The 18,426-nt window shown below is 43.5% G+C and overlaps 1 protein-coding gene across 1 annotated transcript in view; it reads right to left on the reverse strand.

Annotated features, from left to right (window-relative positions):
- The window catches only part of LOC124722196 (pleckstrin homology domain-containing family G member 7-like), a 543,685-nt gene that overhangs the window by 445,818 nt on the left and 79,441 nt on the right, over positions 1–18,426 (reverse strand). The window contains exon 3 of the mRNA XM_047247394.1: positions 7,523–7,564. Within this exon, the coding sequence (XP_047103350.1) occupies positions 7,523–7,564 (42 nt within the window). The remainder of the gene's footprint in view (positions 1–7,522; positions 7,565–18,426) is intronic.

Genomic DNA, 18,426 nt, shown 5'->3' on the forward strand with positions numbered 1-18,426 from the left:
GGAGAAAGTAAATTTATGGCATAACCTGATTAAAGAAGGGAGCCTTTGATGAGAAACAGTGTGAGAAATCAAGGGCTCATCAGTTTACTACTGGAGGGAAGTGTAGGGCCTAAAATTGTATAGGGTGACAAAGACACGAATACAGCTAGCAGGTTTAAATTTATGTCGGTTGTGCTAGTTATTCGTAGATGAATGGCTTGCACAAAATAGGGTAGTGTAGAGAGCTGAACCAGTGTTTGAAGTAAAGACCACATCAAGAACCCACGTGAAATGCGGAGCGGACAGAACAAGTCAGCTCCAGTTTGCTAGAGCCCTTATACGATCCCGTCTGGATTATGGTTGTACACTGAAGCGCCAAAGAAATTGGTATAGGCATATGTATTCAAATACAGAGACATGTAAACAGGCAGAATACGGCGCTGCGGTCGGCAACGTCTGTATGAGACATCAAGTGTCTGACGCGGTTGATAGATAGGTTACTGCTGCTACAATGGCAGGTTACCAAGATTTAAATGAGTTTGAACGTGGTGCTATAGTCGGCGCAATAGTGATGTGAAAAAGCATCCCCGAGGCAGCGATAAAGAGGGGATTTTCCCGTACGACCAGTTCACGAGTGTACCTTGAATATTAGGAATCCGGTAAAACATCAGGTCTCCGACATCGCTGCGGCCGGAAAAAGATCCTGCAAGAACGAGATCAACGATGACTAAAGACAATCGTTCAACGTGACAGAAGTTCAAAAATGTGTGTGAAATTTTATGGGACTTAACTGCTAAGGTCATCAGTCCCTAAGATTACACACTACTTAACCTAAATTATCCTAAGGACAATACACACACCCATGCCCGAGGGAGGACTGGAACCTCCGCCGGGACCAACCGCACAGTCCATGACTGCAGCGTCTAAGAGCGCTCGGCTAATCCTGCGCGGCGTGAAAGAAGTGCAGTCTTTCCGCAAATCGCTGCAGATTTCAGTGATGGGCCATCAACAAGTGTCAGCATGCGAACCATTCAACGAAATATCATCGATATGGGCTTTCGGAGCCGAAGGCCCACTCGTGTACCTTTGATGACTGTACGACACAAATCTTTACGCCTCACCTGGATCCGTCAACACTGATATTGGACTGTTGATGACTGGAAACATGTTGCCGGGTCGGACGAGTCTTGTTTCAAATTGTATCGAGCGGGTGGACGTCTACCGTATGGAGACAACTTTATGAATCCATGGACCGTGCTTGTCAGCGTGAGACTGTTCAAGCTGGTGGAAGCTCTGTAATGGTGTGGGGCGTGTATAGTGGAGTGATATGGGATACGTCTAGACACGACTCTGACAAGTGTCACGTACGTAAACATCCTGTTTGGTCACCTGCATCCATTCATGTCCATTGTGCATTCCGACGGACTTGGGAAATTTCATCAGGATAATGCGACACCCCACAAGTCCAGAATTGCTGCAGAGTGGCTCCATGAACACTCTTCTGAGTTTAAACACTTCTGCTGGCCACCAAGCTCCCCAGACATGAACATTATTGAGCATATCTGGGATGCTATGCAACGTGCTGTTCAAAAGAGACCTAAACCCTCTCATATTCTTACGTATTTATGGACGGCCCTGAAGGGTTATGGGGTCATTTCTGTCCAGCACTACTTCGTACATTAGTTGAGTTCATGCCACGTCGCAGGTTCGAATCCTGCCTCGGGCACGGATATGTGTGATGCCCTTAGGTTAGTTATGTTTAAGTAGTTCTAAGTTCTAGGGAACTGATGACCTCAGATGTTAAGTCCCATAGCGCTCAGAGCCATTTGAACCGTTTGAGCCATGCCACGTCATGTTGCGGCACTTCTGCCTTACACGATATTAGGCACGAGTACCAGTTTCTTTGGCTCTTCAGTGTACAATTAATGGGTCTAGTCATCCGTCTTAATTGAAGATTCACGATGCAGCTTAGCATGCGGGAATCAGGCTGGCCACAGGGGCATTTAGGACTTCCTATCGAAGTCTTTGTTTTGAGACTGGAGGACCACCATTTAATATCAGGCGCCAACTGTTTATGTTGCTGCAAACACATATGATTATGTGATCAAAATTTTCGAGATATCGCTGCTTAATGTGTAACTGACTACTAGACGTCACTAGAGGGGGACCCGATGGTGACGGGAAGTATTGTGCTGTCAGTAGAGAAGCAGTAACAGCAGAGTGGGTCGATAAGGAAAGTTTAGTGACCTCGACCGTGGATTTTCGTCAGATGTAACAAATCCATCAGGAACATTTCAACCGTTCTAAACCTGCCCAAGTTGACTGTAGGCGCGATGAGTGAGAATTGGAATCGAGAAGAAACAAGCACAGCTATATCAAGACCGGGCAGGAATCATGTGGTGACTGACAGGGACTTCGAGCATAGAGGAGGGTGGTTCTAAGAAATCTTATGAAAGCTGCCAGGAGTCCCGATAACATAATGAATTTGTATAAAAAAGAAATGATTACAAAACTGGAGAAAAATCACTGGACGCAGGTACTTCAATAAAATATCTAGGAGTATGCATACGGAAACATTTGAAGTGGGATGACTATATGAAACTAATCGCAGATACAGCAGACGTCGGACTGAGAATCAGTGGAAGAATCCTCAGGAAATGTAGTCCAGTACTTGACATTGCTCGTCAGTAGGGCATCCGCACCTGGTAGTACTAGTACAGAAAGAAAGAAAATCCAGGTTCACTTAGTAAGCGTGAAAGCGTCTCAGAGATGCTCAGCCAGCTCCCGTGGCCGATGCGTCATTAGAGGCATTCTGCGTCATGTTATGTTCTACTTTTAAAAAGTTCCGAGAGCGTACTCGTCATCCCTACTACAGTCAACCAATATATTGCTTCCTCCTAGATATATCTCGCGAAAAGACAATGAAGATAAAATGGGAGAGATTGGACCCCACACAGAGGCTTACCAGTAATCGTCCTTCCCGCGAACCATACGCGACTGAAACAGGAAAAGGCGAAGTGACGCAGTAAACAAAGTACCCTCCGCTACACACTGTAAGGTGCCTTGAGGAGCATAGACGTAGATGATAGACAGTTAAAAATGAATATTGTGCAATGATCGAAGAACTCCTCACAAGTCACACTCATTTCTGTGGACGATGCTAAGCGACGCTTGAGTTGGTGTAAAGAGAGGCGACACTGGTCAATGGATGGATGGAAATGAGTGATGTAGAGTGACGAAGCAAGTATACGTGGTGGCAACTCGAGGGGAATGCTTGTATTTGGCGAATGCCTGGAGAACGTTACCTGCTGTCACTTGCAGTACCAGCAGTGAAGTACGGAGGAGGCTTTTTACAGTAACGGAAGAGTTTTTCGTCGTTGGGGCTAGGCCTCCTTATTACACTAAAGAAAACGCTGAATGAGGAAGGATATGAACACATTTTACACCTTTTTACTTCAAAATTAGAGGAACATATGGACGCGATTACTGTATCAACATGATAGTGCACACTGTCACAAAGCCGCATCCTTGAAGCAATAGCTTGTGGACAATAACGGTCTTTAAATGTACTGACCTGCCCAGAGTCTCGAGCTGAAGGGATAAGTTACATTGTCGACTTTGCTCCAGCCCCAGCGACCAGCAGCACTACCACCTCTGGTTTCGGATCTTGCGGTAGAATCGGATGACATTTCTCCACAGGCTTTCATACACCTCAATGAAAGTGTCCTCAGCAGAGTTAAGGCCATCATAAGTCGCTGGGAGGAGTCACCTCAAATTCATGTCCACTCATAGGTGTCCAGATAATTCTGATCAGATAGGGAATGTTCCCTATTTTATTCCGCACTGTTGTTCGCATATCCATGGAGCAACATGTTACAGCAGAGAGACACTTTGGAATCCGTGCAAATCTCTACCATTTAGAAATTTATGTGGAAATATTAATGTCTCACGTCAAAGCTGGAGGAAATAAGTCCTGGATTGACTGTCAGCGTCCCCTTAACATCATGCAACGTTTCGGCCGCCACCCGCAGTGACCCCACGTTCCATCACCTCACTCAATTTGTGCTACACATGTGGTCGGTCACACTTCCTGGGTCTGACTTTCGCCATCAATGTCGACTGTGAAGTCGGCTACAGCCATATCAAGGTGTTTCTGTCGTGGGTCTCGGATGAGGACCACTGCCACATCCTGATTACTTCTCTTAAAAGACCCAGAGTGTTTCTTTTAATATTACGAATATTAAAATGGATTGCACATCTAGTCTCGTTTCTATATCTTTTTCAGCAATGCTGTACCCAAGCAACTCGATTTTATTCCCACCTATACTGATAGACGTAAGCAGGGGAATTCACATGAGTGCTCAGTGGTTTTCCCAAGCCGTGTTCTCAGCATCCGCATACCAAACGAATTTACGGTGTACGGTGCAGAACGGGGTATTATAGACTAGGAAGCGTGGTAGGGAAACACAGCAGAGACACGTACTGTGCTCTTACGAGCCAGTTCTCCGCTGTTAAGTCTTAAAGCCATAGGAAGGTAGAACGGCCGGAAGCGTCGAGAAATAAGCTGCGGTCTGTGATATCAACGGTCCGGTCGTAGTGATTTTCCTTCTCGTCACAGAGACGGGATGAGAAGGCACTGCCCCGTCTCCGTTTAATTCTATTTTCTTTTCTCCAAAATTTTTGGAACTGACACACAAAACTTTTATAGTAGTTCATTTGTTTAACTGTGTGTGTGTGTGTGTGTGTGTGTACTTCAAAAGAGAACTTTTAGAAAATACAGAGCCGGAAAAATACACAGCACACTCAAAGACTGTGTTCGGCGACGCCAGAGATTTGTCACGGTCATCGGCCATCAGATGGCGCTCAGGACGCCCGTCTGTGCTCCTTCTGTTTTGATTCTGCAGGCAGTTCAGAGGTGAAGAATGTCGGCAACATTCATTCTAGGGTATAGCTATGCCCCATCAACGAGTACACAGTCCTGTTGAACAGGTTCAGCCATTTGCACGGGGTCGCACTGTGGGCCTTAGAGAAGTTGGATACGTGTATCGAAGGACTGTTGCACATCTTAAGTACAATGTACTGGTGGCGTGTCGCTGCTCTCGGCAGTAATCTACGGAGCATCCCCACAGCTGGGTAGACCATATTCTGGACTTCCGAGTAGTACAGGTACGCGTCAAGGTTGGCGCATTAGGCGAGAATCGGTGGCTGAGCAAACGTCATCCACGGACGAAATCGGGGCATATGTTGCACCTTCTGTGTCATCAGGGGACGTTGGGAACCGTCTGGCGGCTGCAATACTAAGATCAAGTGTGCTCTGGCCAGCCTACCATAACACCGTGTCACCGCCCAGCATGGCTACTATGATGTCGTGAAAGAATTGACTGGAGAGCGGAATGGCGCCCTGTTGTCTTCGATAATGAGAGTAGGTTCTGTCTTTATGTGAGTGATGTACGTATACGTATATGGCATAGACATTGTGGGCTGCAGATTTCAGTGTGCATTCGCCCACGACAAGCAGGTCTCACCCCTGATTCATGGGGTGGGGTGCCATCAGCTACAATTAGCAGTCAAATTCGATGTTTCTGCAGTGTAAAGTAACCAGTGCACAGACTGTTATCCGCATGCTACTGCCATTTCTTCAACAGGATAGTTCACGTGCAGATTCGGCTGCTGCGACGCAATGTGCGGCAACTGCCCTGACCAGCAAGATCACCAGATCCCTCGCCGATTGAAAACGTTTGGGACATCATAAAGTGGGAACTTACTGGTTCAGGGCATGCGAGAACCATTGCCGAATTGTAACAAAAGGAGCAAGATTCTTGGGATTATCTAGTCGCAGGATGCAATTCGTCACCTTTTTAATCGATTGCGTGAGGGAATACACGTCTGTGTTGCCACCAGAAAGGAAGAGAGGGTGCACTTTGTATTGATGCTGCTGTTCAGGCACACTTTACTGGGGCATATGTGCTTCATTCGGTCTGAATCTGTTACCATAGACTCCTACGATGATGAACTACGTTTCACCTCACTTGTCAATAAAATGACCTTTTCCTTGAGTGTGTTGCTTTTTTTCTCGCAGTGTATTTTATCATTTAATTCTACAATTTTTAACACACTCGTTTTGGTCACATTCTCTCCCTAGGTCTTACTATGGGCGCTAAGGAATTCGACGTGCGAACATAAATAATTCTATCATCTCTGTCATAGATGGAAATGGATTATTTCAGCCACAACCAGGCCGATGGCAATATTTCGGTCCACATAGTATACTCAATAGTCCCTTTCTCATAGTATATTCGTATCGTAAAGAAATAGTTGCTAATGCTGGAGCCTGAACTTCACTTTTATCATATGTTTCTCTACTGTGTGACCATATGTCACAGTAGGACATTTTGCAGAGAACTGGAGACAGTATGCTGCTTGGTATTTTGTTTTACTGTACTAAAATAAAATATCAAACTGCATGCTATCTCCAGTTCTCTGTATAATCTTCACTTTTATCATGGATACCATTCGAAGGACTATCCAAACTGCTCACAGTAGAAACGCCGACAAATTTACTGCTGTGATGGTGTTAAACAGATGTTGTATAAGGACTACCGAGTATTTAGATTCTTTTGTGCAAGACTTTGAGACACCGAACTATTCAACAAAGAACGTTTATCGGCGACGTGATCTGTCTAGATGTGTGTGTACTTTCCTTATAACGATATCATTCCATCATTTGCTGATCTCCCGCGGTTATCCACAGCATTCGTGGCGATGTACGGCATGAAGTGGCTATAGGTGTGTCAAAGTGATGGAGAATTCGCAAGAATGTTGAGCCTACCTTCTTCGTGCTGACTTTAGAATTTCTTACTTGATCAAGACGTGCTCCAGCATATAGTGCTGTAGAACGTTTGCTATGATTGAACGCAATGGACGGTAATACCGACTGTTTTCTGGTTCTTGGCACAACAATTTTACAGAAACACGGCTGCCCCTCATGGTCTTCCTGTTTTGGTCGAGAAACACCAATATGTGAATAGTATTATAAATGCTTCCAACTACATTTCTACGCTCTACACCAATAAGTTCTATTTACGCCTGTTTACGAGAGAGTTTGTATTAGGTAACGACAATCGTTTAACTAACAATAGTTGTAAGTAACTGTGTCATTCTATGATACCTCAAAAAATAAAAGAAAAATAATTGCGGAAGAATACGAGGAAAGTTAATTAGGCATTTGTGTGGGGTGTGGAAACAAGTACAAAGTAAATATTTTTCAGATAGTAGGACAGTGTGGGAAACAAAGACGAAAAACTTAAAAATATACCATTCCATGCTTCCTTATGAAGAAACAGAGGAGAAATTGTTATCTAGAATCTTCGTGTCAGACAGGAAGGCTGATGAAAAAGTTTTTATATTTTCTTAGGAAAATGTCAAATAGAAATACGTCTCTCGCTGTTACAGGGCTACGACAAATATTAGTTAATGAGTAAGAAGGCCTTAGAGGGAAATATGGAGAGAGTGAAATGTAACGCACAAAAAAAGAGATAGTTACCTGTGTCAGATACAGCAAGACTTGTCGTTGAACCATCAATATCTGTAAGAAAAATATTCACAATTACTTAAGACTGAAGATGTTTCACAGAAAACGCTTAGATGATTTGAACAGTAATCTTCTAAATTGCGTACGATTTGCAGTGCTGCTTGTGGACAGTTTCTGTGGAGCGTTAGGAATTTTGACAGTGCGGTTCTTTTGCATTAATGGCGCTCCTTACTTCATGCGACATGCTTCTGGTGTGGAAGGCTTTCTCGTGGTTATTTAACATAAAGTACCTGAATGGAGATTCCCACAGTACTTACATCATTCAGCGTTTGTTCTGGCGGAGTCACAACGTTCGGACACAGGTATCTTTGGTGCATCAGTCTTACGGGAATTCACCGCGAGCGAGAATAGAAAATGATGGATGAATTGTAACTCATACACTAAATGTTCGGTGTCTCTGCTACATTGAGGTCGGGCAAGAATACTTCCCCCACCGTAGATGATACTCTGCGGAAAGATGAGTGAATTGTGATTTATCTCCTCTTCTTTACTACTGGTGAGTGGAAATTACAGCGAGTAGCAGAACTGAATGAATGCATGCCATGCTTGTAGTGCTACACATTTACCACTAGCAGTCAGTGAATGCTATTATTCACAGTGTGCAGCATTTGCATAATACCTAATGTGGAAATAGAACATGTAGCAAAATCGACACAGAAATTTGAAAAATTGATCCTATAGGGAAGGTATCCGATCAGTACTGCTGGAGATGTCTACACAACATGCATAAAACTGCAAGAAAACCTAAATATCTTAGAGAGAATAAAGAATTCCACATCAAATTTCTGTTAACGTTTCTCAATTCTTTTTCCACGGATGTAACAATACCTTAGTAGTCAATTTGTTAAATCGTAGCAAAAACGTAATATTTCATTGTAACTCTCTCATATACTCTCGAGCTGACATGTAAGTAAGCAAGTTGGAGATCTACGACTGGATTCCGAATTTCCAAGCAGACAGAACTCAGTTCATTATTCTTAACGGAATGAAATCTACGGATGTAAATATAATTTCGGGATTGCCCAAACAGAATGTCATGTAGTCATTATTTACCATATACACAAATCACGGTCAGCCAAGATTACTGCTAACAAGCTGTGCCGCCCGGACATGAGTGCTGTAGCACTCAACCTAGCTGCACATTTCCCCCACCGCCACAGAACGCCATCTGTGTGGTGGCGGTGGTGGCGGTGGGGGGGGGGGGGGGGAGGCGAGGAGGGGGGGGACAGGAGGTTCGAATGCGCCGCTTTTAATTGGCAGTGCAGTCGCATTTCATCCGACTTCGTTTTATATTTCACATTTCGCAGCAACATAGGTCACAAACAAAACAAGTTATCAGTATTATTTAACTATTTTTTTCGCGCTGAAGGCATAATATAACTTTCAACTGGTACAAACTGTCGGCATACGGGCAGACGAAAACAGTATCAGAGATTTTCACACTTAGCTTGAAACGCAATCGTGACATATTTTGTTTCAGAATCCAAAAAAGGTCTTAGACACAGATATATCTATCGAAATACTGTAGCACTTTTGCAAATTCATTATGGAGTCGTGGGAACTCTGCCTGAGGAAAGCAACTGAGACGTCCTGGACAGTTTTAACGTAAAACGACGTGTCATTAAAATGGGAATTACCGTGCAGGGCGATCAGTTACAGCTGCATATACAAAAGGGCAGTGTCCTCAAAACGTTTAGAAAACTATCCCTTTAATTCTTTCAAAGCCACAATGAATACTTCAAACCTCGCAATTTCTTTAATGACGATGGTGGATGAGCTACGGGAACTGGACTGAGTTTGTCTCTTCTGTAACGCGTTTTTCTTTTTAAATGGCTCTCCATCAAATCAGAAAAAAGTTGTTTCTCACCTTGCAGTGTCTTACTGTGGGCAATGTGCAATCCAGTTAAAATGCGACGTCTGCAATGCATTGACTTAACAAACTTACTTTGCAGTAGTACATTGAGTCTCCAAATTTTTTGTTAAGTTCCATAGAAAACTATTGCAATTGACAGTGGAGTAATGCGAGCTACTTCATAAATCTTATTACTCATATCAGCAGTTTCTTCACGTGCTGTAAGTATAAAAATTTAGCATAGAGTTATTCTTGATGCACAAACAATGAATCCTGTCTGTTGATCGTTATAATGTTTTGCTTTTTCGTTGTCAACTAAATCTTTAAATTCTTTCTGCACGATACTGTACTATCGTTTCACAGCAAATTGTCACTTGTGCGACTGCATAATATATACTGATAATTCTCATCCCTCTCTTCTGTCATTCCTATTCATGTTGATTGCTTGTAACGATAGATCGCTAGACTCTCTCTGTTTGTGAAAACAGTCTCTGAACCTGTGAAAGTCCTTCATAACACGAACAAATAGCGAAGAGTAAACAGCGCCGGCCGGAGTGGCCGAGCGGTTCTAGGCGCTACAGTCTGGAACCGCGCGACCACTACGGTCGCAGCCGGCCGTGGTGGCCGTGCGGTTCTAGGCACTTCAGTCCGGAACCGTGTGACTGCTACGGTCGCAGGTTCGAATCCTGCCTCGGGCATGGATGTGTGTGATGTCCTTAGGTTAGTTAGGTTTAAGTAGTTCTAAGTTCTAGGGGTCTGATGCCCACAGCAGTTAAATCCCATAGTGCTCAGAGCCATTTTAGTAAACAGCGCCGACAACACGATTCTGCCGTACTGAAGAGAGTTGCGCCGACTAAAAAATGCCACATCGCAGTACTTAATTCAGTGTCCTTCTGTAACGATTACTTCCAGGAAGGAACGAGCGCAGGTGAGACAAGCCGAACTTCGGCCCGCTCGCCGCCAGTCCACCCGGCCCGCGTGAAGTTCGGCACGCCGTGGCCAGCCCTGACATAAATGATATAGTGTACCGTGAATATCAGGGACTCGGTAAAACATCAAATCTCCGGCATCGCTGCGGCTGGAAAAAGATCCTGCAAGAACGGGACCAACGACGACCGAAGACAATCGGTCACTGTGACAGAAGTTCAACCCTTCCGCAGATTACTGCAGATTTAAATGCTGGGCCATCAACAAGAGTCAGCGTGCTAACCATTCAACGAAACATTATCGGCAAAGGCTTTCGGAGCCGAAGGCCCACTCGTGTACCCTTGATGTGCGACACAAAGCTTTACGCCTCGCCTGGGCCCGTCAACACCGACATTGGATTGTTGATGACTGGAAACATATGCCTGGTCGGACGACTCTCGTTTCAAATTGTATCGAGCGGATGGACGAGTACGGGTATGGACACAACCTCATGAATCTACGGACCCCGTATGTCAGCAAGAGACTGGTCAAGCTGGTGGAGGCTCTGTAATGATGTGGGGCATGTGCAACTAGAGTGATTAGGACCCTTGATACGTCTAGATACGACTCTGAGAGGTGACACATGCGTAATAACCCTGCGCAACCGAGCGAGATGGGCAGTGGCTAGCACACTGGACTCGCATTCGGGAGGACGACGGTTCAATCCCGCGTCCGGCCTTCCTGATTTAGATTTTCCATGATTTTCCTCAATCGCTCCATGCAAACGCCGAGATGGTTCCTTGGAAATGGCACGGCCGACTTCCTTCCCCGACCTTCCCTAATCCGCTGAGAGCGATAACCTCACTGTCTGGTCTCCTCCCCCAATCAATCCAACCCAACCCTGTCTGATCACCTGCATCCATTCATGTCCATTGTACATTCTGACAGACTTGGGCAATTCCAGCAGGGCAATGAGACACGCCACACGTTCAGAATTGATATAGAGTGGCTCCAGCAATATTTTTTTGAGTTTATAAACTTCCGCTGGCCACCAAACTCCCCAGACATGAACATTATTGAGCATATCTGGGATCCCTTGCAACGTGCTGTTCAGAAGAGATCTCCACCCTCTCGTACTCTAAGAATTTATGTACCGCTCTGCAGGATTCGTAGTGTCACACATTAGCCGAGTCCATGCCACGTCGTGTTGCGGCACTTCTGCATGCTCGCAGAAGCCTTACACGATATTAGGTAGATGTACCAGTTTTTTTGGCTCTTCAGTCGAAATGTAAGACATTCAAAGAACACTCCATAAATGCCTTGTGAAGTGGTGACGACGGGGAACTTTGAGAAGTTAGAGCTCATAAGGAGATTTACCAATACTCGTGCTCGCCTTGCACCATTCCCGAATGGAAAGGGGAAGAGGTGAAACTATAGAAGTAATCCCCAGCTCACTACAGCTCAAATGCTCTGGTCAAATAAAGGTCGTGAGCACTTTCGAAAATTTAAGCTTTGCTACAAAATGTTGCTGTAGTTTTGGGGAGAGTTTAATGTTTCAATGTGCTGAAAGTAGACTGTACAGAATATATTCAAACGCCAGGAATATCTTTTTACCATAATTCAGAAACCACTGAGGACCACTTACTGACCTCTATTCATATCAACTTCAACATATACTATAACACGTCCCTCAATAATACTTTTCTGTCTTATAAGTCAGGGATCGCTGAGTGTTGTTCCCAATAATAACAGGTTTACGATCTACGAACAATCCATCCTCCGAACTATCAATGTTACAACCTCGTCAGTTTAGAAGCTGACTAGTCTCCACATGTGAAAATAAGTTCATTTGGCAAGGGAAGGCTACTTAGCTGACAAATTATTTTGCAACTAAGATACATATGAAACTTAATTACTTGTGAGCGCGAATGAAGGTACTATTAAAATCTTTCGGATTCCAGATAAAAACTGTTATTGGCGCAGTTTCATGGTTCTCCTTGCAACATAAAGGTATCTAATTTTTTACGGCACTGTATTTTCAGAAAATGGTGTAAGAAGCTGCCACAAGCCCACAGTGCGAGCTCCTGGTAATCCTCTACACATTACCGAGGACAGAGAAGAAGCTGCGTAGGGTCCACACGCAAACACTACGTAGTTTTTGAGCGAATTTTGTGATATGACATTCACTGTTTCAGCTTCAAAATACTAGTGCGTGACGTATGTTAAGCAATTAGTTTCAGAAGTGAGCTCTCAACGCGTGTAATTTCTCCTATTAGCTCATGGACATTACCGTAAAAAGTGGAATAATCTGTATCCTAACAGTAATGTAACTTTCTCCAGATAATAAAGTCTGAATGAATACTGAAGAGTAGAAACGTACGATAAAAATAATATCGCAGGAAACTGAAGGAATATAAGGTCTACCAGTACTTTCATATTACTTGCAGTGGTTTCATATCGCTCACATTTGAACATGCTGGACGACGCAAAATGTGTCTAGGCCGTAAAAATTATGTACAAATAGTTTTCTAGTGTCCCTGTATTCATGCCTTGCTCCAAATCGAATGTATTTGCTATCGTCCACAGAGCATAAGACACTTCCACGACATTAACTGTAACTGAAGATTTTTGCATCCGACTCTGTAGGCACTTGACTTGACAGTTACAGAGTGTGTTTATAGGGCTCTAGGCTTCTTTGTGAATCGTTGATGGTGTGAATATATCCTGTCTGTACCTACAAAAATAAATGTACTGGAGGCTGGATGGCAAACGGTTTCAGTGATCTTGATAAGAACCAGTAATTTATTTGGAAGATACCAAGGTTTCTGCGACGATACAGTCAACTTCGAGCCCAAAGGTAATCTAAAGACACGATCAGAAAGTTTTCTGTTTGGTCGTTTCACTTACATGAAGGGGATGAGAAGTAAGAAAACTGAAAATTAAGTTTTCACTCGCAGACCTGGAATACACTTCTCTGGAAAACTTGGAGAAATAGATAAAGTGACATATATTAACAAATTGGTGTAAATAAATGAAAATGCGGGAGGATGTTGGCAGGGGTCTCACAGTCGTGCACAGAAAGCTGGATGTCACATGACGTATAAGGTCAGCCGTGACTATAGCGCTAAATGCGGCTGGCCCTGCAACATGAGGTAGTTGTAGAAACGGGAAAGGACAGGGTGTGCCAATCAGTGAGCAGTTACAGAGCACTGTTGACGTTTTGTGCATTATAACGTGGCCCACAGACCACACTTGGATGAATTCACACGTGGAAGAATAATCAGGATACTGGAATAGGGAGGAAGGATGACGAGTGTAGCCAAGGAGTTTCGTACTGTTCACAACATCGTTTAACGCGCGTGGGGAGCCTGCCGAAACACAGGCACTGCTGTCCAGCAAAGATGACAGCAGCATAGTTCAACAGGCAAGAAGAGACCCACGTTAAACAGCGGATGCAATTGCAACCACATCTGACTGCAACACACGTTATCTCACGCTCCACAATGGCACTGCGACTGCACTGGGGTCATCTATTTGCCTGGTGACCAGTACGTTGTGTTCCGTGAACACCTACACATCGGCGGCAACGTTTGCGAAGGGCCGAGAGCATAGGGACTAACCAACGAGGAGTGGGTCTTCTCGGGTGAGAGCAAATTCAGTCTGAGTAGTGGTTCTGGACCTGCCCTCAGGTCGCGAGAGGTGGAAGCACGTAATGTACCCACGAACATTGTCCAACATGATTGCTTTGGTGGTTCAGGTATTCCGGTGTGGAGATGCATAATTTGACATGGACGCACTGACCTGCAAATCTGAACACGGTACACTCACGGGCCAACGTTATTGTGACACTGTACTTTTTCCGAGGTGCGTCTTTTCAGCTGTGCGTTAGAACCTGGCTTCATTTTTATGAATGACAATGCACGGCCACATCGAACAGCGCAGGTGGAGGAGCTCGTGGAACAGAGGATATTCGGCGAATGGACTGGCCTTCTCGTCCCCCGACTTAAATCCCATCGAGTACGTGTGGGATGCGTTTGTGAAGCATATTCCAGTACGTCCACATGCAACAATGACCATAAAGAAACTGTCAACAGGGCTACTGGAGGAATGAAACGCCCTACCACAAATACTCCTTACCAACTTTATGGCCAACACCGGAGCATGTTGCAAAACATGCGTTACCGTCCATGGTGGCTACACGTCTTATGTCCCATCATTTGTAATGTCCAGGGGACTATCACAAATCAGAATGATCTCAATGCAATTATCCTTGAGAAAAGTGTCATTACTGTTGGTCTCATTGCGTATTTCTTTCAGTCACCTTATGTTCTATACTGTAGCAGTTCTTTCTATGCATGGTCCAAGTTTCATCGACCTGTGTTACTTGGTAGTGACACATCGTGCGAAAGTTACTTTCATCCTTACGCTTTGAACCAAATCTGCACGCTACGGAGTCAACAGATAATCCACCAAGAAAACGCGCCAAATTATGAGTGCCTATTCCAGAAATAAATAGAAACCACTTTAGGGATGCAGTATGTCGTAGTTCCCTCTTATCTCGGGGAGACTGGATCTACTGGACCTATGATACTACACATGCGAAGAAATCATTCTGAATAAATAATGGTTCTGTCAAAGGGAACATTGCGCTACTTGTAGCTAATGCTAAAGGAAGAATAGATATATAGATCCATTGTCAGTGAGCGCTGCCCTTGGTCCCAAAGTAAAACAACGCAGGGAAAGTAGTAAGAAGTTCTGAAGATAGCTAATTGTATAGCCAGTCTCCTCTACTATTTATTTGTTCGGTTTGTGGGAGTGAATTGTTCTTCATTTTTTTTCTCTCTCCAGTTTTGCTCTTAACTGCAGCTAATTTCTTGCTGCGGGTCAATCTAGATTTAGGTTGATTTTAAGTGATACGGCATTGATGGTTAATATACGTTCACAGTTCCATCTGCATATGGACTGAGAGTAGAACGACTATATTTATCCCTCTGTGTTCACCATAATCTCAAATTGCTTTCGTGACTCTACACGAGTTATACGATGCAGGAAATAAATTGTTGCACTGTTTGCTTCGAATGTAAGTTCCCTTAATTTAGGCAACAAGATGTGAGGGCAACAAAGATTCATATTTACGCTTCCTGTACATCTGGTTTACACTGCTGCATGGACTACGCCGACCTGTGACGATGCTGACAGTTCGTTCGATATCTGGTCTTAGTCCCAGTTGACGGAGACACCTAAACAATGGAGCAGTTATCAAGGGTGTCTCGTTTTCGCTTTGCTTGTCATATGCCATGCACATACCCACAATTCTTCTGAAAAATTTATTGCTTTCACTCGTTTTCTCCAGTGGTGATAACACGTGTTCGTTCCATTCCTTACTGCATCGCATTTTTAACCCTGCGTTTTATACGATTGGGAGTGATGACTTTCAGAAATTTTTCCCAATGTTTTACTGGGACATTATCTCAAGAAGAACGAGTGTAGAGAAACAATTGCTATTGGAACGGCCATCTACTGGTTGGGAACAAGAATGTAAAGGCAGACGTTGCCTAAGGAATCAAAAATATGTAAACACGCTGTATTCCACACAACGCTCATAGCGCAAGAAAACCCTGAGTAGAAACACATCGACTATTTAATTTCTCAAGGCGATGGAACGTGGGTGATTTCCAAGGGATATATATTTTTCCGATCGAGCTCTGAGCTGGTTATTAGGGCACTACTTACTGCGACCCTAAGCGTAGTCATACGCAGCACTGACGCCGTGGACATCGCTTCACTACACGCAACGTTTCGAATAATTTTCCTTCGAGGATGGGCAGAGTTATACCATCTACAAAACAGAGAGCTAACAAAGGGAAACACGAGACGCAGAGGCGGAGAGGAGATGCCTGAGAGGCCAGCAGCCACACGGAAAGTTACGAAGGAAAATATTACGGGACGGCGATTCATATTGTGTGAGTCAGTGGAAGCCAGTATAAGTGCTGGAATGACAAGCTGTATACGTAGTACTACCTTCAAATTCCTTTCCCACTGTTTCTTACACCTGGGATATGGGTAGTCCATTTTGTATACGCTACGTAGTTGCAGCTTATGAGGAAACTATATCTATAGACAATGGATAATCATTTACTAAATTTTCATAAGTAGTTGTGTATAGACATGACTCCGGCTATCCTCAAAAATAGGTTTGGCTTCTAAGCAGATGTAATACGTTGCGGCTAGGGACACGCTAAGCCACTTAAGTAAATTAAGAGCTCTCTCTTGGAAGAGAAAGATAGATAAACCAGGTACGAATGTATAATCTAATTAAATACTGATTGGGCTGATATGTGAGGGAATACTGGTGTTCTACATCTGAGTAAAGATGTTGAGGTCGCCATATTACTGACTGAAATCGACACTGAAGAGATACACTAATCAATATTAACAAATAATTTTGACTTACAAATCAAAATTTGTAATCGCCCACCTGCGATTAGCTGATGGTAAACGGAATAGGAATAATTTTCCGGAAAGCATGCAGCTGCCCTATCGGTCTTCTATATTGGTGCTCTAATATGGATACTTGCCTACTGTGAGCAGTGCTGTGTTTCATTGAGCGATCCGAGCACGCTTTCCGGATGTTCTACTTTCTTAATGCCACAAACTCTGTCTCACGATCCTGAGGAACTGTCACCATTCATGCATTCACACTTCGTGTTGCGTAGGTTCCAAGATAAGGAAGAACGCTCTGGGAAGTGGAGCTTGTTTAAATAAATATAACCACAATGATGCTGAACTGTTTCTCCAAGGCACATGGAAATTACAATGAAAGTTCGGCGGATTGTGTCATTAAGGCAATTTCATTACTCAACTCTAGTCTTAGAAAGATCACAAACAATTCTCTAACACCAACAACAGAGAGAATATATAGCAGAATTTGACTTTGCACACTTTCATAGCTCTTACAGAGATTAAATTACTCTTACTCTAAGCAGTGTATGCGTTGCGTAAAGCATTTCTCAATGGGATAAAGCTTTTTCACGTAAGTAAAAGTTATTTCATCTTTTGCCATGCTCACTTATTCAGGGTTGTGGAAGTAAGAAAAAGTGGGGCACGAACAGGAAGAGAGAAGTGTAACATTACTTATACTTTACTGGTTAAAGTTTATGCAGACACCTGTCAGGTGATGTTAAAATAAAGGACTTTGTCCATCGAAGACCACTAGAGGGGATGAGTTACGCGAAGTATTTTACGACGGGATAAACAAATTTCGTCTAAGTAAAAATTATTTCATTTTTGCCTTTCTCCCTTAGCCTAAGTGATGCAGGTAATGAAAAGGGGCATACGAGATGAAAGAGAGGGGTGCACCATTATTTACAGTCCACTGATTAAAGTTAATACAGAGACCTGTCCGGCCATCCTAAGACAAACAACTTTGCCCACCAAAGATTGACGGACGACCACTGGCACATGCAGGTTGCTTCTTCCCTACTCTTAGCCCCTCACCCCAGCTCTCTCTCTCTCTCTCTCTCTCTCTCTCTCTGAATCTTACCCCCCCCCCCCCTACACACACACACACACACACACACACACACACACACACACATACACACTCATACACATACACACACAATTAGTGATTGTTTTATCATGATACAGATAATCAATTATAAGTATTTGTCTGGAGCACACCGGCAACAACGTTTACTTCTTTGAAAATTATAGTTTTCAGCGAGTCCATGATAATATAACGTTTAAAAGGGTTTAACGGCTCCCGGTTTATAATTTACAAGGTACTTGAGAGCATTTATAATACTTTCAGATGATATAAAAACGATATGCTTTCAAATTGCAATTAATAGGTGACACCGTTTTTAAAGATGTTCGACGCCACCAGTGTAAGTCAAAAAGTGATACTATGGTTTTCACAGATTCTTTTTCATTAATCTGCCCATATCAAAGAAAGACTCATGCATAAACACTGATAGAGTTTACAGTTTATGACGCCAGTTTCGATAGATTCATTTAAATTTACTCGGAGAGTAGTTTCTGAGTATTTCTTTCCTTTTTTACGTCAAAATACTCTTTATTACATAACATTACATTA

The sequence above is a fragment of the Schistocerca piceifrons genome, chromosome X, assembly GCF_021461385.2.
Source record: "Schistocerca piceifrons isolate TAMUIC-IGC-003096 chromosome X, iqSchPice1.1, whole genome shotgun sequence".
Classification (NCBI taxonomy): domain Eukaryota; kingdom Metazoa; phylum Arthropoda; class Insecta; order Orthoptera; family Acrididae; genus Schistocerca; species Schistocerca piceifrons.